This window comes from Neoarius graeffei, chromosome 16 (assembly GCF_027579695.1).
Source record: "Neoarius graeffei isolate fNeoGra1 chromosome 16, fNeoGra1.pri, whole genome shotgun sequence".
Lineage (NCBI taxonomy): Eukaryota > Metazoa > Chordata > Actinopteri > Siluriformes > Ariidae > Neoarius > Neoarius graeffei.
The window spans coordinates 38,973,160-38,999,398 of NC_083584.1; the positions used below are offsets into that span (position 1 = coordinate 38,973,160).

At 40.2% G+C, this 26,239-nt stretch overlaps 3 protein-coding genes across 3 annotated transcripts; all 3 read left to right on the forward strand.

The window, feature by feature from the left end:
- The first annotated feature begins 560 nt into the window (after positions 1 to 560).
- Positions 561 to 3,687, forward strand: LOC132900688 (elongation factor 1-alpha). Its single transcript, XM_060942944.1, has 8 exons — positions 561 to 670; positions 1,277 to 1,434; positions 1,728 to 1,907; positions 1,992 to 2,288; positions 2,373 to 2,523; positions 2,610 to 2,866; positions 2,956 to 3,190; positions 3,288 to 3,687. The coding sequence occupies exons 2-8, from the start codon at positions 1,291 to 1,293 to the stop codon at positions 3,410 to 3,412; spliced, it is 1,389 nt and encodes a 462-aa protein (XP_060798927.1). The 5' UTR covers positions 561 to 670; positions 1,277 to 1,290; the 3' UTR covers positions 3,413 to 3,687.
- Positions 3,688 to 3,898: 211 nt separating this feature from the next.
- Positions 3,899 to 8,397, forward strand: LOC132900690 (elongation factor 1-alpha-like). Its single transcript, XM_060942946.1, has 8 exons — positions 3,899 to 3,973; positions 5,003 to 5,158; positions 5,873 to 6,052; positions 6,139 to 6,435; positions 6,631 to 6,781; positions 6,877 to 7,133; positions 7,763 to 7,997; positions 8,073 to 8,397. The coding sequence occupies exons 2-8, from the start codon at positions 5,015 to 5,017 to the stop codon at positions 8,195 to 8,197; spliced, it is 1,389 nt and encodes a 462-aa protein (XP_060798929.1). The 5' UTR covers positions 3,899 to 3,973; positions 5,003 to 5,014; the 3' UTR covers positions 8,198 to 8,397.
- Positions 8,398 to 8,473: 76 nt separating this feature from the next.
- LOC132900689 (cyclic GMP-AMP synthase) lies at positions 8,474 to 25,263 on the forward strand. Its single transcript, XM_060942945.1, has 7 exons — positions 8,474 to 9,262; positions 11,657 to 11,805; positions 20,918 to 21,156; positions 21,600 to 21,825; positions 22,356 to 22,631; positions 23,498 to 23,597; positions 23,691 to 25,263. Exons 2-7 carry the CDS (start codon positions 11,676 to 11,678, stop codon positions 24,226 to 24,228), a joined length of 1,509 nt encoding a protein of 502 aa, XP_060798928.1. The 5' UTR covers positions 8,474 to 9,262; positions 11,657 to 11,675; the 3' UTR covers positions 24,229 to 25,263.
- Positions 25,264 to 26,239: the final 976 nt, after the last annotated feature.

Below are 26,239 nucleotides of genomic sequence, written 5' to 3' on the forward strand. Positions count from 1 at the left end.
TATCTCTCTTTGGAAGTTTGAGACCAGTAAGTACTACATCACCATCATTGATGCCCCTGGACACAGAGATTTCATCAAGAATATGATCACTGGTACCTCACAGGTATGTACCTTGGTTGGTTTTCTTGTTCTCTTAATTTGTATAATAATGAATGTGTGTGTGAATGATTGTGTCTATGTGTCAGCCCTGTGATGACCTGATGACTTGTCCAGGGTGTACCCCGCCTTTCGCCCGTAGTCAGCTGGGATAGGCTCCAGCTTGCCTGCGACCCTGTAGAACAGGATAAAGCGGCTAGAGATAATGAGATGAGAACTATTTTTGTCTTTTTTTTTTTTCTTAAATGCTTTTATCTTAGCACTAATCACCAAAGCAAATTCCTTGTATGTGAGAACGTACTTGGGAATAAACTTGATTCTGGTTCTGATTCTAATTCAAGCAGCCTGGAAAGGAAGCAAGGAAGGAATCTGCCCATCACACACTGATGACGTCATGACGTCGAGGCGGGGAGTTTTTGCTGTGGAATGCGTGTGATTTGCGCTTCAGTGTGAGAGGAGGGAAGCAAATTCGACCGCCTACTTACATATAAATTCCGAGTCCAAAGCATTTTCGGTCTCTTTCTGTTAACCTGGCAAAGGGGAGCAGCTGCTGCGAATTCATCGCCAAATCCTGGTAAGTCCTCATCCTTGCTCGGTGTTTTTTGGGAAGTGGCTGTTCCTTTTAAAAACAAAAAGTGACCAGGCAGGGCTTGGTGTCTTTCCCTCCTCTCCTCCCTGATGAGATTGGCTTTTATTATTATGAAAAGATGGAGTGTTCGAATGTTGAATAGTATAATTATTTAAAACTTAATGTTTAGTGCTTGGTTTTGGTTTTTTTTCCCCCCCTCCTAGATCATCTACTCCTCTTAAAAACCATTTTCAGTTATTTGCTCAGATGGGACTCGAACAATGGCCGGTGACCCGGCGACTGAACAAAGCCTCTCTCAGGCCTGTGAGACAGTACTTGGATCAGGGTTAATGTTCAAATACTAATTAAAGAAACGTTTATGGACTGCGTTTTTATCAAGTTGCCTCGTTTGCTGAATGTATAGTTTGTGTATATATATTTTTCCCCCTTCTGTAAGTTAACTTACGTGGCCCTAAACACGTGTCGTCCCCATGGCCTACAGGCCCCTGTGCTCCTCACACCTAGCCTTTTATTACCGAATCCTCACCAAACACGTCATGTATTTATCAAATGTTTCGATTAATAACGTTTTTATGTATTTATTTTTAACAGAAACGTAAGGAATCATGGGAAAGGAAAAGACCCATATTAACATCGTGGTTATTGGCCACGTCGACTCTGGAAAGTCCACCACTACCGGCCATTTGATCTACAAATGCGGAGGCATCGACAAGAGAACAATCGAGAAGTTCGAGAAGGAAGCCGCTGAGGTGAGTCATTCACGATTTTTACGTAAAATTTAAGCTCTCCGTCACTTGAGCCAAGATGGCGCCTGAAGCACGCGTTAGTGGGTTTGAGCCGGCAGGGTGTGGGGGTGGGTGTGGCTTAAACCCAGGCTCCATGACGTAGCAAAGCTGTAATGGCGCCCACTGCTGCCTATGTGAACCATTTTTGGAGCTCTTAATTTTTCTTCTGATATCGTCATGTGAGTTTAATATCTTCATATTAATTAATCTATATAATGTGTAATTTTTTTTTTTTTACACATTTTGCTTAACTTCAGATGGGCAAGGGCTCCTTCAAGTATGCCTGGGTGCTGGACAAACTGAAGGCCGAACGTGAGCGTGGTATCACCATTGACATTGCCCTTTGGAAGTTTGAGACCAGCAAGTACTACATCACCATCATTGATGCCCCTGGACACAGAGATTTCATCAAGAACATGATCACCGGTACATCACAGGTGTGTACTTTGGCTGGTTTTCCTGTTCTCTGAATTTTAAATAAAACGAACTGTTTGTTTACCTCTTTTTAATTCCTCTGTTAGGCTGACTGTGCTGTGCTGATTGTTGCTGGTGGTGTGGGTGAGTTCGAGGCTGGTATCTCCAAGAATGGACAGACCCGTGAGCATGCCCTCCTGGCCTTCACCCTGGGAGTGAAGCAGCTTATTGTTGGAGTCAACAAGATGGACTCCACTGAGCCCCCATACAGCCAGGCTCGCTTTGATGAGATCACCAAGGAAGTCAGTGCCTACATCAAGAAGATTGGCTACAACCCTGCTGCTGTTGCTTTCGTCCCAATTTCTGGATGGCATGGAGACAACATGCTGGAGCCCAGCACAAATGTGAGCTAATAAACCCTATATGCTGCAAATTTCTTTTTCTCCTAGATTGTTTCTGGACTAACTTGGGCTTTTCTCCCTTTGTAGATGACTTGGTTCAAGGGATGGAAGATTGATCGTAAGGAGGGAAATGCTTCCGGCACGACCCTCCTGGATGCCCTGGATGCCATCCTGCCCCCCAGCCGCCCCACTGACAAGCCTCTCCGTCTGCCCCTGCAGGATGTCTACAAAATTGGAGGTTTGTATTACTAGAATGCACAAGCATGTTTTGTGTGGGTTTTTTTTTTTTTTTTTTGCCCAGCTCACTTAAGTCTTAATGTCTAGGTATTGGAACTGTGCCCGTGGGCCGTGTGGAGACTGGTGTTCTCAAGCCTGGCATGGTTGTGACCTTTGCCCCCGTCAACGTAACCACTGAGGTCAAATCAGTTGAAATGCACCATGAGTCTCTCCCTGAGGCAGCACCTGGTGACAATGTTGGCTTCAATGTGAAGAACGTGTCTGTGAAGGATGTCCGTCGTGGTAATGTGGCTGGTGACAGCAAGAATGACCCACCCCAGGAGGCTGCTAACTTCACTGCTCAGGTTGGCCTGCTGTCAATTTCACAAGATCAGTCTTTCTTTTAGCCTGTTGAAGCTTTTACTATTGAAGACTAACCATTCTTTGTCTGTAGGTCATCATCCTGAACCACCCTGGTCAGATTTCTGCGGGTTATGCTCCTGTGCTGGATTGCCACACTGCTCACATTGCCTGCAAGTTTGCTGAGCTCAAGGAGAAGATTGACCGTCGTTCTGGCAAGAAGCTTGAGGACAACCCCAAGAACCTGAAATCTGGAGATGCTGCCATTGTGGAAATGGTTCCTAGCAAGCCCATGTGTGTGGAGAGCTTCTCTACCTATCCTCCTCTTGGTAAGTGTGTGTGTACGGTAGTTTTATACTGGCAGATTTTGATATTTCATTCTTGGAGTGTTGAGACCTAACTGATCTCTTGTCCCTTTGTCTTCAGGTCGCTTTGCTGTGCGTGACATGAGGCAGACTGTTGCTGTTGGGGTCATCAAGAGTGTTGAGAAGAAGGCTGCTGGTGCTGGCAAGGTCACGAAGTCTGCACAGAAGGCTGCCAAGGCCAAGTGAATTCTCCTTCCAGTTGTTTTAATGGTGGAGTGTTCCCCTCCATTTCCTGGAATTTCTCTAAACCTGGGCACTCTACTCAAGGACTGGCTAATGCTGATTAAAACTCACCGGAAAAATTTTCGCAGGAAAGGATAATTTGTTGTGGCTTCATTGTTTACTGATAGCATCTTTTCAGTTGTGAATTTGAGTTTGATGGTTTAGATCTGCACCTGTTGCCACAGTTAAATTGGAAAGAAAGCTGCTGAGTAACTAATAAAAAGTATTAAAAAACTGCATTATGTGTGAGCCTGATTTTTATTTATAAGGATATCATTTGCTTGGCTTGTACACGACACTGCTGCTGTGCTTCTGAGGTGGCAGTGTTTGAGTTTATGTCCAATCATGGGTGTGGATGCCCTTGATGCCTACCAATGGCAGTGCCCCTGGTGCATCTGTATCGGATCAAGTGTCCCAGCTCTGGTACCCTCCCCAACAGAAGCAGTATAAATCTGGGTGGTCAGTGTGACTCGTTCCTTTTTATCCTTGCTTTACTTTGGGGTGCTCAGGAAGTGCTGGGATTTGGTAAGTTGGAAGCCTGTGGCTAATGAACTGTTGTAGACAAAACATCTTGGTGGTAATGTTTTTACTGGGATTGTATTGGGTGAACTAAAACTAAAGAATATACATTTTTACTAGTGTCTAGGCCTTGGTAACGTTCAGAGGGCTGCCAGGGTTTTCTGTATTACTTTTAACCTCCTAATCTGGTTTGGTTTGACGCCTTGTCATTGAGCCGTGCGAGCTCTCCGGTTTATAGCCGTCCAACAACATGGCCGGCGCGCACGAGCTCCAGCGGCTCAACATGGAGGATGTGAAGGGGGAGGAGGGGATACCGGCTGAGTCACCAACCAACCACGGGAGGACTTGAACCTGCTTACTATTAGTTTGCGCCGGATATCCGATTTAATCCGCAAATTAAACTTTTTGAAAAGGAAATTTGCTTGTACAGCTGCGAAGTTGATAATATATTCTACACGTATTAGTAAACTTCGGTTCTTATCAGCGTGTCAAATCTCATGAATCAAGAGTCGGCTCCTAAAAAAAACCCTCTACGTTTGTTTCTAAACCGGACGAAGTTTGGTGTATTTTTGATACTGTTTTCATTTTTAACTGCCTAACCATTTCTGGAAGAGTTTCACGAAGTATTACGCTTCCATAGGAGTGTGTGTGTGTGTGTGTGTGTGTATATATATAATATCTTTTTTTTAAATTCCTAAACTATATTGCAAGACTAACGGCGTCTCTTATGACCGAGACGAGACTCAAAAAGTTCCTGTTCAAAGCGTCGACTCGCTCTCAAAAGTGCCTGTTCACTGTGTCGACTCGCTCTCAAAAGTGCCTGTTCAAAGTGTCGACTCCTCGAATGAAGCATTTCTGATCTGCGTCTGCAGATATTTGGTCTAGTGCTCGCAAAAAGATCATTACAAGCACTCGTGTTTTACGAAATGTCACAATTGTATCACTTTTCTGTAAAACTAGGCTCATGTGGTTTGAATACTTAATCATTTAACTCCATTGGATCGGTCATTTGGTAATGCCTTTGTTTCTCTACAGTACATTGCCAATATGGGTAAAGAAAAAATCCACATCAACATCGTGGTTATTGGCCACGTCGACTCCGGCAAGTCCACAACCACCGGACACCTGATCTACAAATGTGGAGGAATCGACAAGAGAACCATTGAGAAATTTGAGAAGGAAGCAGCTGAGGTGTGGTTGCACACGGACATTCAGTGGTGCTATGAATAAACCGTGAATACATGGGAAAAACATGCTGCTTGTCTTTTTATGGGTGCGCCTCTCCAGCGCCTGTGGTTATAATGTAGTGCTGTAATACCGCCCCCTACTGTTCAGTTATAGTTACTGAGCCATTTCACACACAATCATGTCCATCCTTATTTCATTTATTATTATGGTTTCATTATTATTATTAGTTGCACGGTGGTGTAGTGGTTAGCACTGTCGCCTCATAGCAAGAAGGTCCTGGGTTCGAGCCCAGCAGCCAGCGAGGGCCTTTCTGTGTGGAGTTTGCATGTTCTCCCCATGTCTGTGTGGGTTTCCTCCGGGTGCTCCGGTTTCCCCCACAGTCCAAAGACATGCAGGTTAGGCTAATTGGTGGCTCTACATTAACCGTAGGTGTGAATGTGAGTGTGAATGGTTGTTTGTCTCTGTGTCAGCCCTGCAATGACCTGGCGACTTGCTCAGGGTGTACCCCTCCAGCTTGCCTGCGACCCTGTAGAACAGGATAAGCGGCTACAGATGATGGATGGATAGTTGTACAGTCAGTGGTTAATATCAGTTACTGCATTTCTTCATCTTCCTTATTGTTGTAACAAATTACGTTTAACTGATTATATGCCAAACAAAATGAATTCTAACATTTTTAAAATTGTGACTGGAAACACTATATTTCTGTACAACTAGATGGGAAAAGGCTCCTTCAAGTATGCCTGGGTGCTGGACAAACTGAAGGCCGAACGTGAACGTGGTATCACCATTGATATCTCTCTTTGGAAGTTTGAGACCAGTAAGTACTACATCACCATCATTGATGCCCCTGGACACAGAGATTTCATCAAGAACATGATCACTGGTACCTCACAGGTATGTACCTTGGTTGGTTTTCTTGTTCTCTTAATTTGAATGAAACTAACTGTTGGTTTACCTCTTCTTTTTAATTCCTCTGTTAGGCTGACTGTGCTGTGCTGATCGTTGCTGCTGGTGTGGGTGAGTTCGAGGCTGGTATCTCCAAGAATGGACAGACCCGTGAGCATGCCCTCCTGGCCTTCACCCTGGGAGTGAAGCAGCTTATTGTTGGAGTCAACAAGATGGACTCCACTGAGCCCCCATACAGCCAGGCTCGCTTTGAGGAGATCACCAAGGAAGTCAGTGCTTACATCAAAAAGATTGGCTACAACCCTGCTGCTGTTGTTTTCGTCCCAGTTTCTGGATGGCACGGAGACAACATGCTGGAGCCCAGCACAAATGTGAGAATATAATACATAATACTGTATTAATCACTGTAAAACCTTTAATCAATACACAAGTAAAGTGAAAGTTAAATTTGACTTGTTCGGCATGTTCACAATTGGTACCTAACAATTTTGCATTTTATAAAATTACTAATCCTAACAATAAACTACAAGTGTAACAGTAAAAACAAAAAAGTCTGCTCTCTGTAGATGACATGGTTCAAGGGATGGAAGGTTGAGCGTAAAGAAGGTGCTGCCAGTGGAACGACTCTCTTGGAGGCCTTGGACTCCATCCTGCCCCCCTCCCGTCCCACTGACAAGCCTCTCCGTCTGCCCCTGCAGGATGTCTATAAAATTGGAGGTGAAAATCTATCTGCATTTAACATGTTTTCTAAATAACACAAACAAAGAGGCAAATTAATTAATTAACACTTTTTTCCCTTGTTTCTCTCTCAGGTATTGGAACTGTACCTGTGGGCCGTGTTGAGACTGGTATTCTTAAGCCAGGTATGATTGTGACCTTTGCCCCTGTCAATGTGACCACTGAGGTCAAGTCTGTTGAGATGCATCATGAGTCTTTGGCTGAGGCTTTGCCTGGTGACAATGTTGGCTTCAACGTGAAGAATGTGTCTGTGAAGGACATCCGTCGCGGTAACGTGACTGGAGATAGCAAGAACGACCCACCCCAGGAGGCTGGCAACTTCACAGCTCAGGTTGGATACAATCAAATTTGTTAGCTTTTTAGTGGCGTCCTAGTCAAAAAATTTGTACAGTAAATTGAATACAAGTGTCTTAAAGACATTTTGATAAAGGCTTATAGTTGAAAATTGTTTCTAAGAGAAGTATACATAATGACAGTAGTGGTCAAGTATAAATCTATTTCTGAATCAGTATGCATTTCTAATAAGTGTTTAATTTTAAGAAAAGTCTCTTGGTTGAAGCCCCCTCATGAAGCTGGTTGGTTCCAAGATTGTGTACCACTTCGTCAGGAATACTGATATGAATTTAAAATATAAAATAGTTTAGATTAGTTTAATACTTTTCTTGAGCACTGTATAATTCAATAAGTCTAATAGTAACACAGGAAAAAGGAAGAAAACCCTTCTATAAGCAGGTGTACTCTCACTTTCCTGGATCTGAATACTTCTCACGTCATCTGACACACTCTTACTGTTTAAAAATGAGAATTCACAGAAACTAATGCTGACTGTATGAAATGCACATAGTGTAACTCTTTCACATAACTAATCTTTAATAAATAATTTGTTGGAATCTTTTGAATAAAATCTATATTGTGGGTTTTAAAATGTCCTCTACCCTTTTATTTCTTTTTTTCTTTCAGGTCATCATCCTGAACCACCCTGGTCAGATCTGTCAGGGTTATGCTCCTGTGCTGGATTGCCACACTGCTCACATTGCCTGCAAGTTTGCAGAGCTTAAGGAGAAGATTGACCGTCGTTCTGGCAAGAAGCTTGAGGACAACCCCAAGAACCTGAAGTCTGGAGATGCTGCAATCATCGTCATGATCCCTGGAAAACCGATGTGTGTGGAGTGCTTTTCCCAGTACCCTCCACTGGGTAAGTAGAGTAATTAAGGATGCTTGTTATACACCAATCACTGCCATCTTGACTCATTTGTACTACTTGTTTCAGGCCGTTTTGCTGTGCGTGATATGAGGCAGACCGTTGCTGTTGGTGTAATCAAAGCTGTTGACAAGAAAGCCGCTACTGGTGGCAAGGTGACCAAGTCTGCTCAGAAGGCCGCCAAAAGCAAATGAACCCCTCCATCAAACACCCAAGGCATGTGTAGAGCGTCCAATCCTGCAATGTCTCAGAACCTGAACTTGCTTCTTAAGGACTGGCTAATGCTGATAAAAACCCATCGCAAAAGCTTCCGCAGGAAAGAAGGAGATTATCCTTTTTAAAGCACCTTAGGAGAAAATGATTACAAAAATAAAAAAGCTTATTAATAAGAAAATGCTTTTAGTGTTTCTGCTTGTGTCAAAATATCACTCAGTGCATCTCTTCCATTGTTTTTTACTTAATTATGTTTTGAAGTACATTACATATTTTAAAAATCTTTAAAATTTAATCTTTAAATTTAGCTGGTTTTGCATAAGTAATTGTAAGGAAAATAAAAAGTTGCTACTTGTGTCTAATTATGCACAACACCATTTAAAATAATTTACATTAATGCAATTAACTAAGACTGTAAGTTTATATGGTTTTTTTAATGAAGGGCAAATAAGAGGAAAGGAAAACTAGAACAATACGGCATAATATAATATGCTCTTATTTAAAAAAAAAAAAAAGTAAAATATGGCTTGGTAATTACACTCCATGAAGAGTTTCACTGAATCATTTCCAGTATGCCTGTTTGAATAATTGTTTAGGGTTGGGCTTGCCAGTAAACATTCATTAGGAATTTAACATCCTGTACACAGAGGATAAATCACTGGTTTAAATTACAGTAACTGATGCTCCCATTAAATAACATTAAAGAAGCCAGTTTAGTCTGACAGCTGTGTACAGAAAATAAGTACTGTATTTCCAGAAAGTGTGTTTGACATCAAAGGTATGAAGTGTATGATTCATTATTTCCAGCTTCCTGTCTCAAGGATTTGCATCATCAAGATTCTTGGAGTAAGTTGCATTTAAAGTGAAAGGAAACTGAAAGAAACTGTATTGATTGTGCAATGCTCCTCCTATTTAGCAGCTCTTGCCTCTGGTATACCTGCTTGGAAACGTTCATTCCCAGTACAGTGAAGGCAAACCTGCTGTGTTTGTGGAGAAAAGCTCAAGTTGTAGACCAGCAAGTATTTTGATTCAGACGAGGATTTCATGTAAGTCTATATTCACATTATTTACTGTAATTTGACACTCTATGATCTCTATGAGTATAACCTCATATAAGGTTCTGTCTGAGTGAAGAGAGTTTGCAATATAGGACAGCAAAATTTTGTATTAGCAAAATTTACACTTACAGCTCACAAAGCTTACACTTTAAGGTTGTTTCAAATTTACAGTATCAGAATTCCAAGAAAGTAATTTTTGAACACTACTTGAATAAAATTTGAACTCTCTTATTCTGTAAGATCAAGTAGTGATCAAGCCATCTCTTAATTTCTTTATATAACTAATAAATCGTTATAAATTCAACAGATAAAGACATTTTGACTCTAAGACCACATTGTGATCATGTAGGCTTTTCAGTGTTTTATTTTTCTAAATGTGTTGTCTAAGCTCAAGATGCATTTCTATATGTATCATCTAAATGGCCAACTGTACCGTATGCGGATACGCCTGATAATGATAGCGGTCAGGTGTTTTAGTCATGTGGATTGCTAACAGGTTTATAAAATCATTAACATAGCCATGCAATCTCCACAAACAAACATTAAACAATAAGGCAATAAAATGGGTTGTACTGAAGAGCTCAGTGACTTTCAAAGTGCCACTTTTGCCACAATTCAATTCCTCAAATTTGTGCCCTATTAGCTGTGCTGGTCACCTCTAAGTGCTATTATTGTTGTGAAAAGAAACATCTAGTAGGAGCAAGAACAACTCGGTCACAAAGCAGTAGACCACACAAACCTACAGAGAGGGGGGTCATCAAGTGCCTTAATCACATAGTGCTTAAATATCATATATCTGCTGTTGTATGACTCACTACAGAGTTCCAAACTGCCTCTGGCAGAACTGTACTACGGGAGCTTCATGAAATGGGTTTCCATGGCCGAGCAGCTGCACACAAGCACAATAAGCACAATGCTAAGTATTGACTGGTGTGGTGTAAAGCACACTACCACTGGACTCTGTAGCAGTAGAAATATGTTCTCTCGAGTCATGAATCATGTTTTACTATCTGGCAGTCTGAATCTGGGTTTGGCAGATGCCAGGAAACACTACCTGGACTTTGGTGGAGGAGGGATAAAAGTCTGGGGCAGTTTTTCAGGGTTTGGGCTAGGTCTCTTAGTTCCACTGAAAGGTAAAGGACATTTTAGACATTTATATGCTTAGAACTTTGTGGCAGAAGCTCGAGGAAGGCAGTTTCCTGTTCCAGCAAGACTGTGTTCCTGTTCGAAAAGCAAGCAGACCATTAAAACACTGTTTGATGAATCTGGTGTGAAGGAACTCCCACACAGAATCCTGACCTCAACCTTCAACAATGAACACTTTTAGGATAAATTGGAATGATAAGTCCGAGCCAAGCCTTCTTGTCTAACATCAGTACCTGACCTCACAAATGCTCCTTTGATTGAATGGGCACAAATTCCCACAGAAATACGCCATAATCTAGTAGAAAGTGTTCCCAGAAGAGTGAAGGCTGTTATAGCAAAGAGCAGCCAACTCCATATGATTTTGGAATGAGCTGTCCAACAATCCCATATGCAGTAGTTGTGATGGTCAGGTGTCCACATACTATTGGCCATGAAGACTTTCTAATGTACAAGAATGATTTTACACTGTAAACCAGAGTAGAGGTGACCTGTGTTTACTTGTTGTGTACACTTACTGTGAGCATATGTAGAACATCTATAGCTAAAAGTTACTACTCCAGCTCACTATACTAAAACTTTAAGTCTGTTCTTTTCTCTCAGAGTGCAAATAAAATGTGGATATTAATTCATTTAGGCTGCCTATGTTGTGTTCATCCTATTTTTATTTTGGATGATGACTGGATTTCATAAAAACAGGTTTATCTGTGAGTTTGGAGACATAATGTCATTCTTTTTAAATATTACACCCTGCAAAGTAACAAAATAACACCACAGAAGAATAAATTATGCCACAGTGATGAAGTGGAAATTGTTAACCAATTAAGACCAAAATGCCAGATAGAATTTGTCAAGGCTGAGGACTCATTTGGGGACAGCCATGGCCTAAAGGTTAGAAAAGCAGCCTTGGGCCCAAAGGGTCACCAGTTTGATTCCCTGGACTAGCAGGAAAAATGTAAGTGGAGTTGAGTGAATTAACAGCACTTTCCCTCAATTCATGGCTGAATTGCCCTTGAGCAAGGCACCTAACTCTGAACTGCTCCCTGGACACTGCAGCATAGCTGTCCACTGCTCTGGCTATGTGTGTGTGCTCACTTGCGTGTGGATGTGTGTGTGTTTGTTGCTTCAGATGGGTTAAATGCAGAGAGGAATTTCACAATTGTACATGTGACAAAAATAAAGGCTGCTTCTCAGTGTAACCAATGGTTTCATTTCCTAACACTATCATCCAATTTATAGCTTTAACTGAACATTCAAGATGGTGCGTGGCATACCTCTGAAGAATGCAAAAGATGACAACAAGGAAATTGTCAAATCACCTGTAGTACCTGAAAACAAGAATCTGCCTCCAGGAAATGGCGCTCAGAAGAAGCTGCCCTTCCCTAAAGGTGAGAATGTGAAAAAAAAAAATTTAAATTAACAAATAAGGAAATTGCACATTCTATAGTCAAGTCAAGTCAATTTATTTATATAGCACATTTAAAAAACAACAGGAGTTGACCCAAAGTGCTTTACAGGCATACGTAGCTAGTAATAAACTTAAAAACATAGCCTAGCTAAGCTTATAGCTCAGAGCTGAGGCACCACAGAATTACAGCTGGAATAAATACATAAGAGAATATATAATAACAACAATGATAATAGTACAAGAACAAATAATAATAAAAGCAGTGCAAAGTTGTAAAAAAACAAAAAAAAACCACAATAATTAAAAGAAAATAAAAGGGGTCTCAAACTGAGTTAAAAGCAAGGGAGAAGAAATGGGTCTTAAGAGAAGATTTAAAACTAGAAATGGTGGGACATGACTTGATATGAGGGGGGAGAAAATTCCAGAGTCTGGGAGCAGCTACAGAAAAAGCTCGGTCCCCTCTGGTCTTAAGGCGGGTGCGAGGGATAGCAAGTAGATTCTGTGAGGATGACCCAAGACACGTAAAAGCGGAATGTGGATGTAAGAGCTCAGTAATGTAAGATGGAGCTAGACCATTAAGTGCTTTAAAAACAAACAGTAGGATTTTAAAATAAATTCTGTACTTTACAGGAAGCCAATGCAGTTGGGCTAAAACTGGAGTGATGTGGTTTTTCCTCTTTGTGCCTGTTAAGAATCTAGCAGCTGCATTTTGAACTAGTTGTAGTCTGGAAATGTTGGACTGACTAATACCAGCATAAAGTGAATTACAATAGTCAAGTCGGGAGGAGATAAAAGCATGAATAAGAGTTTCCAGATTATTATGAGATAGGAGGGGCTTAAGTTTGGCTATTGAACGCAGCTGATAAAAACTGCCTTTGACCACATCATTGATTTGTTTATTAAAATTCAAAGAGCTATCCAACATGATACCAAGGTTTCTGACCACACTGTGTAAATTAGCAGATAGGGGACCAAGAGCATTACTCAGATTTGAGATTGCACTTGGGGAGCCAAACAAGATTACTTTGGTCTTGCTGTCATTAAGCTGGAGGAAATTGCTAGACATCCAGGACTTTATTTTGTCTAGGCAGCTAAATAGCTTATCCAAGGCACAGGAGCTGCTAGGAGTAACAGGAAGATACAGCTGTGTGTCATCTGCATAGCAGTGATATTGAATGTTGTACTCATTGAGTATGGAGCCTAGAGGTAGCATGTACAAAGAGAATAATAACAGGCCTAAAATAGAACCCTGAGGGACACCACAGGTAATGGGGGCAGTGGAAGACGAGTGGTTACCCAGCTCAACAGAGAAAGTTCTATCTTTGAGATAAGAGGTGAACCAGTCTAGAGCTTGGTCTCGCAAACCAACCTCATCTTTCAAACGCTTCAGCAAGATGTTATGATTGATTGTATCAAAAGCTGCACTGAGATTTAGAAGTAGGAGAATTGCACAGGAACCAGAGTCAACACAGAGAAGAATGTCATTGTGGACCTTTAACAGTGCAGATTCTGTACTATGCAAGGCTCTGAAACCTGACTGAAATTTTTCTAAAATGTTAAAACTGTTCAAGTAGGATGAGAGTTGTTGAAACTTTTTCTAATACCTTGGAGATAAAAGGTAGTTTGGAGATTGGCCTGTAATTTTTTAGATTGGAGGGATCCAGGTTGGGCTTTTTTAACAGAGGTTGGACAATAGCACGCTTAAAGCCAGAGGGGACAATGCCAGTAAGTAAGGAGCTATTCACTATGGCAAGAATAATAGGGCAAATGAGGGAAAAAATGTCTTTGAAAAGACGAGATGGAATAGCATCAGAGGAACAATAGGAAGGCTTCAGGTGAGAGACCACCTCGGACAGCTGGGAGGGAGACACAGGTGAGAACTGATGAAGAAGGCATGCCGAGGTGTGAGACTCAAGAAGGGCAGAGTTAGGAGGTATAATGTTAGCTATGATTGTATTGATCTTATTAATAAAGAAGTTTAGAAAATCTTCACAGATTTCTGGGGAGGAGGTGGTGGAAACAGCAATTGGGTTTAGAATAGAATTTATAGTTTTAAACAGAACTCTTGGTCTGTTGGCTTGTTTGTTGATTAATTCAGCATAATAGTCAGTATTTGGTAGAGCTTAAGTTGGTCTAGGAAGATGTCATAAGAGATCTGAAGGTGGTCTTTTTTCCACGAGTCATTTAGCCAAGAGGAAACAGTGATGGCCTTGGCCCGCTTCACTCTTAAAGGAGCTACATGGTTAAGAGTGTCTATGCATGATGAAGTGAAGAGTGAAGCTAGGTGAACTTGTATATAGTGAACATACAAGTTTGTATGTCAAATACTTTGTTCACTTAGAATCAAGTTGAGTTTTGGGTCACACATAATCACAAAGATCTCTATAAGGCTAATTATCATCCCCTCTTAAGTAATCTTAAACAAGACCTGGAGCGTTGGGACCCTCTCCTTCTCTCCTTAGGGGGGAGGACAGTGGTGTAGTGGAGATTTTTAAAGTGGGGGTACGCAATTCGTGACGTCATCGATTTGATATCATGTCAGAAGCGATAGCATTTGTTTGGTCGCCTATGTTTGGTATGAATGATTTGTATAAATGTTACGTTCTTTTAACAACACAAGAGGGCACAAGAAGACACTTTTTTTCCAGACATTTTTATGTGTGCAATTTTCATTCATGTTTGTCAGTACAGCCCAACTGTTATGGCGAAAAGCCGCGGTTTATTTTGTCTCCAATAAATATGCCGAAATGGCTAAAGAGGAACAAATTCGCCTTCTCCTTCCGAATGCATCGTCGTTGACAGCACCACTCTGCTGCTGGAACTCAACATAAACCTTGCATAGGTTTAACATAGACTATCAGGCGTGAAGCCAAAATATTGGAAATTATGATACACAAACACCTTTGTTCATGTTCGATTCATGTTCATTTGAGCCGAGCTGCATTCGGAAGTCGATATTTTTACTAGCCTACTTACTGCCGTGGCAACAGCTACAGCATGTGTCCAGAAGTTCAAAAAAAGTCACGTCACTCACTCACATCGCATACAAACCAGCAACGGGCTGAAATTTATTATAAAAGGCACCAATCGAATAAATCAAGCATTTAGTCTGGTGCGACTGAGGCACCTGCGTATACAAAATACATGACATGCAGCCATTGGGTTAAGCCCTACCATGCACTCTTTCTTAAAGACTCGAGTATTTCTTTAAATTTGTCATTTCACATTTTTGGATGTACAACAAAACACTAAACAGGAAGGCCACAAAGATTATGAATTTCAAATCATATATATAATACAGTATGTGGTGAAATTATCCGCGTAAGGATGACCAGGCAGGCGATTATATCAGTTCTGTTGCCCTCTCGGTGCTGCTACCATGAACGCCCGGAAATCTCACACACACAGAGAGAGAGAGACCCTACTGTTATTATTAGGCTATTCAAAATCATAGGCCTATACTGAGCAAAAATCGCATTAGAACTTCAAAGATCATGAAGCATTAAACCGACAGATGGCGGAGTCAACCGTTTACATAATTCTAATATCTCGGCTGCGTTTAGAATGCACTTTGCGTCGCTACGTTTTACGTAACGTTCGATTGGGGGGGGCATTGATGATGAGCACAAAGGCACGTGTCACTTACTGTAGAGCGTATAAACTCAGGCCATTGAATGACAGTTTTTTTTTTTTAATCTCACCTCGGGAGAAGTGGGTGGACGGCGTACCCCCGCGTACCACGCCCACTACACCCCTGGGGGAGGATTAATACGATTAAGATGAACGTTCTCCCTAAGTTTTTATATTTATTTCAATGTCTCCCGATTTTTCTAACAAAATCTTTTTTCGCCAATTTAAACAGTCAGATTTCATCATTTATTTGGCATAAAAAGCAGCCCAGGATTAATAAGAATATATTACAGAGGCCTCGCACGATGGGTGGTATGGCACTTCCAAATTTTATGTATTACCACTGGGCTGCCAATATAAGAGCTTTCACTCTAAAAAATAAAGGTGCTTCAGTGGTTCTTCAAATCTCTGGATGGTTCCATGGAGAGTCAAAACTGTGATGAACCATTACATTATGCGAAAGGTTCTTCACATTGGAAATGGTTCTTCAGAGCCTGGCATTCTCTTACCATTTGCTGGTCAATGCACATAGGCTATGTTTACACAAATCTGTCTTCACTGCTTAAACAAATGGTTTAAATGGTTCTTTAAAGAACTGTTGCATGAACAGTTCTTTGAAGCCCTGAAAAAGGTTCTTCTATGGCATCGCCCTGAAGAACCAGTACTGGCCCCATTATTTTTTAGTGTGTTGCTGTATTGGTTGAGAGATGATGGCTTGGATGTTAATAGTACTGAATGGACAGGGTTGGAGAAGGCATCCATCAGATCTTCCTCCCCAGGAGCTCTATTATGTTCCAAATTACTTTTGGAACAGCCTATCTCAGCCTTCACTACTAATCCAGTTGTTATCCATTCAATTAAAACCTGGAACCAGTTTAGAAGGACCTTTAATCTTACTGATCTTTCACTTGTTACATCATTGATAAAGAATCATATGTTTGTTCCGTCAATGATGAAGTTTTTAATGTCTGGACGGGAAGTGGAATAGGTACACTATCTGACCTCTACATTGAAAATAAGTTTGCCTCTTTTTTACAGTTACAACAGAAATATGGTCTTCACAAATCTCACTTCTACAGGTATTTGCAGCTTAGAGGTTTTGTGGCTTCCAACTCCAACTGTTTCCCACTGAGCCCTCCTGAATCTCTGCTTGAAACAATTTTAAAATGTAAAGTTGACATGAAAAAAATAATAGGCAGAATTTATACATTACTCAATACACATAATATGAACAATCTGGATAGCCTTAGGATAAAGTGGGAATCTGACCTGGATGAAATGATTTCAGAGGAAATATGGCAAAAATTATTCAGCGAATTTATTCTTCCTCTCTATGCCTCAGACACACTGTGGTTCAATTCAAGATAGTCCACCATCTTGATTGGACCAAAGAGAGATTGTCTAGGATTAAGACGGATATCGACCCTACATGTGATCGATGCAGACAGGCTCCTGCCACATTACTGCACATGTTTTGGTCGTGCCCTATGCTATACAGTTTTTGGCATTCTATCTTTGAGGCATTCTCTGGAATATGTGGGAAAACTGTGCACCCATCTCCTCTGATTTCACTATTTGGTGTGGCCCCAGTGGGTGCCTCTTTTTCTGGGAACCACCTAGGCATGATAGCCTTCTGCTCTTTGTTGGCCAGGAGACTTATCCTGTTTAAATGGAAAGATGCTTTCCCCCCAACATATGGCCAGTGGATTAGGGAGGTCATGAGTCATGTTCATTTAGAAAAAAATTAGATATACTGTAAGAGGGACCACCAGGAAATTCTATGTCATTTGGCAGCCATTGATTTCCTTTGTTGAAGGCACGGCAGCTATTAACATATCTATGTAACCCAAATGTATATTTGTACCTGTTTTTTTTTTTTTTACTCTCTCTGTTATGGTCTTTTTTATTTACCTAGTTTGTGTATGTGTCGGTGTCTGGATGTATTGAAATTTGCTTGGGGTCCAGTACATGTGGGTGGGGGGCATTGGGAGGTTTGTTTGTATGGACAGGAACTAGATTTGATTGTCTCATGTGTGAATTGTATTTTCTTTGTTTGTTATATTTGAAAAATAAAAAAGACCTTGATAAAAAAAAAGAATCAAATTGAGTTGTAAGTTGTATAGGTTGTTATGTGATGACAGTATTTATAACACCAACCTTTACTCTTTATGCGTAAAAGAGTGATTAATGATGAACAATTTTTTGCCACAGCCTGCTGTATCTGCTTCATGTAGACAAAGTAAATTAGAATGGTGATATAAAAATGTAAATTTGGAATCACGATAGTTTTTTTTCCCCCGGGGTTTTAATATCTGTCCAATGCCATTATTTTCTTCATACTTATTTAACATTCTTTATGAAATGGTCTTTTATAATTTGTTGCCTACCTAAGTAGTTATTTCTCTAATTAAGAAAAAAAATCATCAGTGCACTGCCAGGTAGAATTTTTCGAACACCCTGTATTAACATTTGGTTAAACGTCAAGAAATGATTCAACTTCAATACTCTAGAAAATGTAAGTAAGATACAGTTATACAGTTCCCTTCATGATTATTAGCACCCCTTGTAAAAATTAGTTTAAAAAAAGGTTTTTTTAAAAATACCCCTTTTGGTGAAGTCACTTCATCTCACACTGAAAAAAATGAGAAAAATCCAACCTTTAATTGAAATAAATTTATTCAGAGAAAAACAAATCCATCATCAAGAAATAATTATTTTCAACAAAACCACATGTGCCACTATTATTGGCATCCCTGGAAATCATAGTGAACACAATGTAACTGAAGCATTTTCCCATTTAAATTGTATGTTTGAGTTGATTGGAGTGTGTAGGAACTTTCACATTGTAATCCATGACTTGCTGATTAAATGGGGTACAAATATTCAGTGGCACAGAGGCCAAATTCTCTTAGTCCATCAACATGGGAAAGATGAACACACAAACCAAATGGAGAAGTGTGTTGACTTTCATAAGTCAGGGAATGGCTATAACTCTTAAATTATATATCTCTAACAGGAAAAGATTGATTTGTATCAATCTAGACATATGTAGTGCATGCCATATGATACAGTGGTGCTTGAAAGTTTGTGAACCCTTTAGAATTTTCTATATTTCTGCATAAATATGACCAAAAACAACATCAGATTTTCACAAGTCCTAAAAGTAGATAAAGAGAACCCAGTTAAACAAATGAGACAAAAATATTATACTTGGTCATTTATTTATTGAGGAAAATGATCTAATTAGAGTCAGGTGTTTTCAGTCAATGGGATGACAATCAGGTGTGAGTGGGCACCCTGTTTTATTTAAAGAACAGGGATCTATCAAAGTCTGATCTTCATAACACGTTTGTGGAAGTGTATCATGGCACGAACAAAGGAGATTTCTGAGGACCTCAGAAAAAGCGTTGTTGATGCTCATCAGGCTGGAAAAGGTTACAAAACCATCTCTAAAGAGTTTGGACTCCACCAATCCACAGTCAGACAGATTATGTACAAATGGAGGAAATTCAAGACCATTGTTACCCTCCCCACGAGTGGTCGACCAACGAAGATCACTCCAAGAGCAAGGCATGTAATAGTCGATGAGGTCACAAAGGACCGCAGGGTAACTTCTAAGCAACTGAAGGCCTCTTTCACATTGGCTAATGTTAATGTTCATGAGTCCACCATCAGGAGAACACTGAACAACAATGGTGTGCATGGCAGGGTTGCAAGGAGAAAGCCACTGCTCTCCAAAAAGAACATTGCTGCTCGTCTGCAGTTTGCTAAAGACCATGTGGACAAGCCAAAAGGCTATTGGAAGAATGTTTTGTGGACAGATGAGACCAAAATAGAACTTTATGGTTTAAATGAGAAGCGTTATGTTTGGAGAAAGGAAAACACTGCATTCCAGCATAAGAACCTTATCCCATCTGTGAAACATGGTGGTGGTAGTATCATGGTTTGGGCCTGTTTTGCTGCATCTGGGCCAGGATGGCTTGCCATCATTGATGCATCAATGAATTCTGAATTATAGCAGTGAACTCTAAAGGAAAATGTCAGGACATCTGTCTGTGAACTGAATCTCAAAAGGAGGTGGGTCATGCAGCAAGACAACGGCCCTAGGCACACAAATCGTTCTACCAAAGAATGGTTAAAGAAGAATAAAGTTAATGTTTTGGAATGGCCAAGTCAAAGTCCTGGCTTTAATCCAATCGAAATGTTGTGGAAGGACCTGAAGCGAGCAGTTCATCTGAGGAAACCCACCAACATCCCAGAGTTGAAGTTGTTCTGTATGGAGGAACGGGCTAAAATTTCTCCAAGCTGGTGTGCAGGACTGATCAAGGAAGCATTTAGTTGCAGTTATTGCTGCACAAGGGGGTCACACCAGATACTGAAAGCAAAGGTTCACATACTTTTGCCACTCACAGATATGTAATATTGGATCATTTTCCTCAATAAATAAATGACCAAGTATAATATTTTTGTCTCATTTGTTTAACTGGGTTCTCTTTATCTACTTTTAGGACTTGTGTGAAAATCTGATGATGTTTTAGGTCATATTTATGCAGAAATATAGAAAATTCTAAAGGGTTCACAAACTTTCAAGCACCACTGTATATTTACCTTACAATTGATACCAATAGTGTCTCATATCAACTGTAAGACAAATACATGCTTACTTACAGTTTTACGGTAATTGTTTTACCAAACTGTGCGCACCTGCTTTTAATAACGCACTCATTTAGAGTCTCATTAAGATCTGAGAGTGAATAATGCACAAGTCCTTAAATATAGAGATGTAGGTGTTTGTTGAAACAAGTTCCTTATTTAATTGGCTAATAAAACTGCAATGAAAATTTGGCTTTTTATGCCTCTGCCACCGTAAGGTGCAGGAGGCATTATGTTTTCGGGTTGTCCGTGCGTGCGTGCGTCTGTCCGTCCCGAAACCTTGTGAACGCGATATCTCCAAGGCAGATGAAAGGAATTTCACCAAACTTTCACCATTTGTGCATTTGGGGACAAAGATAAACTGATTAGATTTTGAGGTCAAAAGGTCTAAGGTCAAGGTCACTGTGAGGTCAAATGTTTGTCCGAGAACCTTGTGAACACAAGCTCTCCAAGGCAAATCAAAGGAATTTCACCAAACTTTCACCATTTGTGCATTTGGGGACAAAGACAAACTGATTGGATTTTGAGATCAAAAGGTCTAAGGTCACTGTGAGGTCAAATGTCTGTCCGAAAACCTTGTGAACACAGTATCTCCAAGGCTAATACAAGTAATTTCACCAGGTCAAGATTACTGTGAGGTCAAATGTCCATCCCCAAATCACAACTCAATAAGGCGTGTAGTCTACCGGGCGGAGGCATCCCCATCGACGCCGTTGGTGTCAAGTTCTATCTAGTTTTTGTTTGTTTTTACTGACAATGTAAATATTAATAAAGAAAAATCCCTTGAATTAATTCTTGCTCCTTTTAAGGTGACCCTCGAGGAGAAGTTGCTGTTGGGAAGGATTTGCCTATCTCTAATGAACTGGACCGCTGGATCAGGCAGCGAGGCCGAGACTTACGCCTGCGCCTGGTTGACCGACAGAATGCTGTGAAACTGGTCAATAATCTGATAAAGGATTTAGTGAAGTTCCTGAAGGAAAATGATGAGCAACCTTTTTTTAAGCATGTTTCTGTTCTCAATAGTGGAAGCTACTATGAATATGTGAAGGTAAACATTTTTCTGTTTACTGCTTACCATGTTCAATATAATGTTCTGTTTGAAGTGTAAGGGAAAAGAGAAGGAGAAACATTCAGTTTAATTACACCTGTTGGACCCCTGCTGATTTTTAGGCTAGAAAAGAGATTAAAACATTTTGTAACAAAGCTCAGACACGTGGACTAACTCTGGTTGTTCAGTCTGAAGGTTTAATATGATATTTTAGGTCAGTTTAGGAGGATAGTTTTCCATAAGCATTATGTTATTCGTTCTGAGTATTTTGTAAGTGCCCTGTTGGGGGATGTCTTTTATGTATTAAGCATAGTCTTTGGAAACTAAGCCCTAAAAACCTGGATTAATCAACAAGGCATCTTATATTTAATTACATTTAAGTATAATCCACAGGTACAAAAATGAATTCATACAAGAATGAATTTTTTCTTGGTTTGTTTTAGATTAATAAACCCAATGAGTTTGACATCATGCTGAAACTTAAAACACCCCGAATTGTGTGGGAAAGTCTTGAGAAATATAATGGACTTTTCTATACCATTTCCCTCTCACGAGCTTTACGTGGTGAAATACGGTCATTCCTCTTAGAAGATGGACTCACTATCTCAGCCTCCAAAATAATGAATGAAATGCACCATTTAGTTCGTAAATTCATCAAAAAACATAAAGGTAAAATATTGTCATTGCTTTTCTTTCCTTACTACTTTATCTGTTCTAGAAATGAAATTCCCAGCACAAAGAACAATAACAACTGTTTAAGACACCCTCACTAATAGTTAATAATCCTTCAGCATTGTCACATACAGGTTATGATGCCAAAAGCATATTTGTTGGTTTTATTTGATGGTCTGTACAAGAGGTTTCATAATGCAGTGATTCACAGAAAATGAATAACTAAAAAAAGAAAAGAAATTTGGAAAAAACTTTAGGTTTAGGGCCACCCAAGTACCACACAGTTAACAGCAGTACTTTTATATGCTGACTGTCCAATATGCCACCTTTAAGATGTATACATTTACTATACATTTATACTGATATATACATTTGTACTACATGTAAACATATATAACATATTTGATGACAATTTTAAAGTTCTTGATTGCTCATGAAATTCATTTATTTGGTAATTAAATTTCCTGTGTAATTTCAGAAATGTCAATGTAAATTCTTAAACTCCAGCTTTTTGATTTATGCTTCAGTGCCTGCTGGTGAAGGGCATTGGGTGGTGCGCAGGAGAAAGGTAAATTCTCCAGCTGTGACCCTGGAATTCCTGGAGGAAAACAAGGGGACAGAAGTACTGTCTGTGGACATTGTTCCTGCCCTCGAGGTGCCACAAGGCTGGCCAGCAGGTGCACGGGCTGGTGTGGATGTGGACAACTGGCTTGGGAAGAACAATCGACGCAAAATTCTTGGGCAGCCTGTTTTCTTTGTTCCAAAGAGACCCAAAGCACGAAACCTCAGTGATATTGAAAAAGGTCCTAAATATGAGACATGAACTATACAGCCAGTTTTTGAATGCTCTGTATCGATATTTTTATTCAACTAAATATTACACTTTAAACTTTAAGAAATAATTCAAGTTAAATACTCAAAAATTAGTAAAATCGGTAAGAACTAGGAAAAAGTGAACTGAGAAATGATTTGAGTTAGAATGCATTTCTAGCTTGAAAAGACCTATCTGGATCACTCTTGGGCAGTTGTACCACAAAATATATTTCTCCTACAGTTGATGCTAACAGAGTAATAATGCTAGTAATGTCTAGGATCAACTATAAGATAAATCTCTACATACAGTAACTTACAGTGGTACAGTGACTGCTTGTTTATTACACTTTAATAAAGCATTCATTTAGAGTCACATAAGAATCTGAGGGTGGGCATTAGTGCTTAAATACAAACATTTAGGTATTTTATGGAACACTTGTTTAATTTTCTCCTGATTTAATTACCAATAGTGGGGAGTTACTGATCAGAAGGTTGGGGGTTCAAGCCCCAGCACTGCCAAGCTGCCACTACTGGGCCCTTGGGCAAGGCCCTTAACCCCCTCTGCTCCAGGGGTGCTGTATCATGGCTGACCCTGTGCTCTGACCCCAGCTTCATAACAAGCTGGGCTATGTGAAGAATTTCACTGTGCTGTAATGTATATATGACAAATAAAGGCTTCTTCTTCAATAGTGGGTAAAGTGTAATCAAATATACATAAAACAAAAAACAAACAAACAAAAAATCCTTTTCACATATTCAAAAACTTTTGTGTGGCAGTATATATCCAGTACACTATGGAAACTGCTAACCTTAGAGGCTGTTTGATTTCTGATAAAATGTTTGTCTTAATTTGCAGAGAGCTGGAGAATATCCTTCTCTCATATTGAAAAATATTTGATCAGGTTCCATGGCAACAAGAAGACATGCTGTGAGCGTAAACAAACTGAATGCTGCCGGTAAGAATAAGCATGAAATAAGAATTATTTTGTACAGTCCTTACTTGTCGTTAATTTTTTTGAGATCTTGTTAACGCCCCTGTCATTTATTAGGAAACTGTGTTTGCGGCTCCTCAAGTGCCTGTTTGAGGGACTGAAGCATACCTACCCCAAAGAGCTTGATCCTCTATGCTCCTACCATGGGAAAACTGCTTTCTTTTACAACCTCTGTGAGAGGTTTGAAGACTCATTGTGGACTCCTGGACAGCTCTCAGACTGCTTTATGAAACTTCTGTGGCACTTTGAGTGTGCTGTAAATGATGGCTCACTTCCCCACTTCTTTGTTCCAGACCACAATCTGTTTTCTCCATCCACTTTCCCCAGGCGTTCTCTCCAGTTCCTTGGCAATGCTTTGAAGGAGCAAAGGGAGTCAGGGCTTCCTCTTTTGCAGGTCCCAGATCCTGCCCCGGCACTTTGCTACAGTCCTGACCTTCAACTTCAGCCTCAGCAAATTTCCCCAGAACCAAAGTGTGACACTGTTGCATGTGGAAGCAGCTCTTTTCAACAGAATACTATTTTGCATTTTGGACAAGCCATGCTGCTTGTGGCTTGTACTATATTTTTGACCATCATATGTACACATTACATATAGCTATCAAGCTTGTACTGTATTTACTGTGGATGACATCCCAATACTGTGTGTAAATACATGGAAAATAAGAATTTTAAAATGGTGGAAGCAGCTTAAAAAGAACATATTTACTATGCATGGGTTATGGTTTAATGAACATCAACTTTCTGATCATGTGCATTTGAAATGTTTTTGAAATTGCATTTTAACGATAGGGCAGCACAGTGGAACAGTGTGGAGTGTTCTAACCTCACAACTCCAGCGTCTCTGGTTGGATCCTGAGCTATGTGGAGTTTCTGTACGTGCTATCCCTGTATCCATGTATGTTTCTTGCCCATTCCAAAAATACACCTGTTGGTGCACTGGCAACTCTAATGTATGTGTGAATGGACTGGTCTCCCATTCAGGATGCATTCCAGCCTCATGCCCAGTGTTCTGAGGATAGCTTCCAGTTCTACCATGACCCTGACCTGAAAAATCATTCATTCATTCATTCATTCATTCATTCATTCTCTATACCCCTTATCCATTACGGGTCATGGCTGAGCTGGAGCCAACCCCAACTGACACTGGGCGAAAGGCAGGGTACACCCTGGACAGAGAGACAGACCACCATTCACCATCACATTCGCACCTATAGGCAATTTAGAGTAGCCAGGTGACCTAGTCCGCATGTTTTTGGACTGTGGACCAGAGGACCCAAAGGAAACTCATGCAGGCACAATAGGAACATGCAAACTCTGCACAGAAAGACCCTGGTGGACCAGCACGTTCAAACTCAGAACCTTCTTGATGTAAAGTGACAGAGCTAACCACTGCAGCACTGTACCACCCACCTGAAAATTAATAATATTTACTTTGAAGTTAATAGTCTGAAAATGTAAAATTGTTTATCTATCATGAATATATGTTCTTTCTCATAGTGTAAGTGAAATTATGCATTCTGAGTAAATTATTTGTGACACCAAGCTATTTACTTTACATTTACTGTAAAACTGAATGTACTGTTAGTGTAGAATTATAATATAATATAACCATAAATGTAAACGTCAATACTGGAGACAGCAATAACTGTAATTAAAAAAAAAATCACCCTTTGTTCTACTTTTACTTTTGTAAAGTATGTATTTGATAGTTTTCAATGGACTCCTGACATCTGTTATCTTTAGTTGACATAAAAACTGACATATGACACATTATTATTATTATTATTATTATTATTATTATTATTAGTAGTAGTAGTAGTAGTAGTAGTAGTAGTATTACTGTCTATATCTTAAAGTTACTAATATATTTGGCAGAGAAGACCTACAGCATTTGTTACAAATAAAATAACGTTAAACACATTACAATTATGTTATGAAGTCTAATTAAATGAAATTAATACATTTAACTATTCATTCATAGTATAGTTTAATAGACAACATCCATCCATCCATTATCTGTAGCCACTTATCCTGTTCTACAGGGTCGCAGGCAAGCTGGCGCCTATCCCAGCTGACCACGGACGAAAGGCAGGGTACACCCTGGACAAGTCGCCAGGTTATCGCAGGGCTGACACAAAGACAAACAACCATTCACACCTACGGTCAATTTAGAGCCACCAAATAACCTAACCTGCATGTCTTTGGACTGTGGGGGAAACCAAAGCACCCGGAGGAAACCCATGCAGACACGGGGAGAACATGCAAACTCCACACAGAAAGGCCCTCACCGGCCGCTGGGCTTGAACCCAGGATCTTCTTGCTGTGAGGTGACAGAGCTAACCACTACACCACCATGCCACCCCAATAGACAAGATGAAGATATAATATCTACTAACAATTCAGGAATAAGGATGGCATGGTGGTAATAGTGGTTAGTACTGTCACCTCACAGCAAGAAGGTTCTAGGTTCAAATCTTGTGGCCAACTGGAGCCTTTCTGTGTGGAGTTTGCATGTTCTCACCATGCCTGTGTGGGTTTCCTCCTGGTTTCCTCCCACAGTCCAAAGACACACAGATTATCTCAACTGTCTACTCTAAATTGGTGAT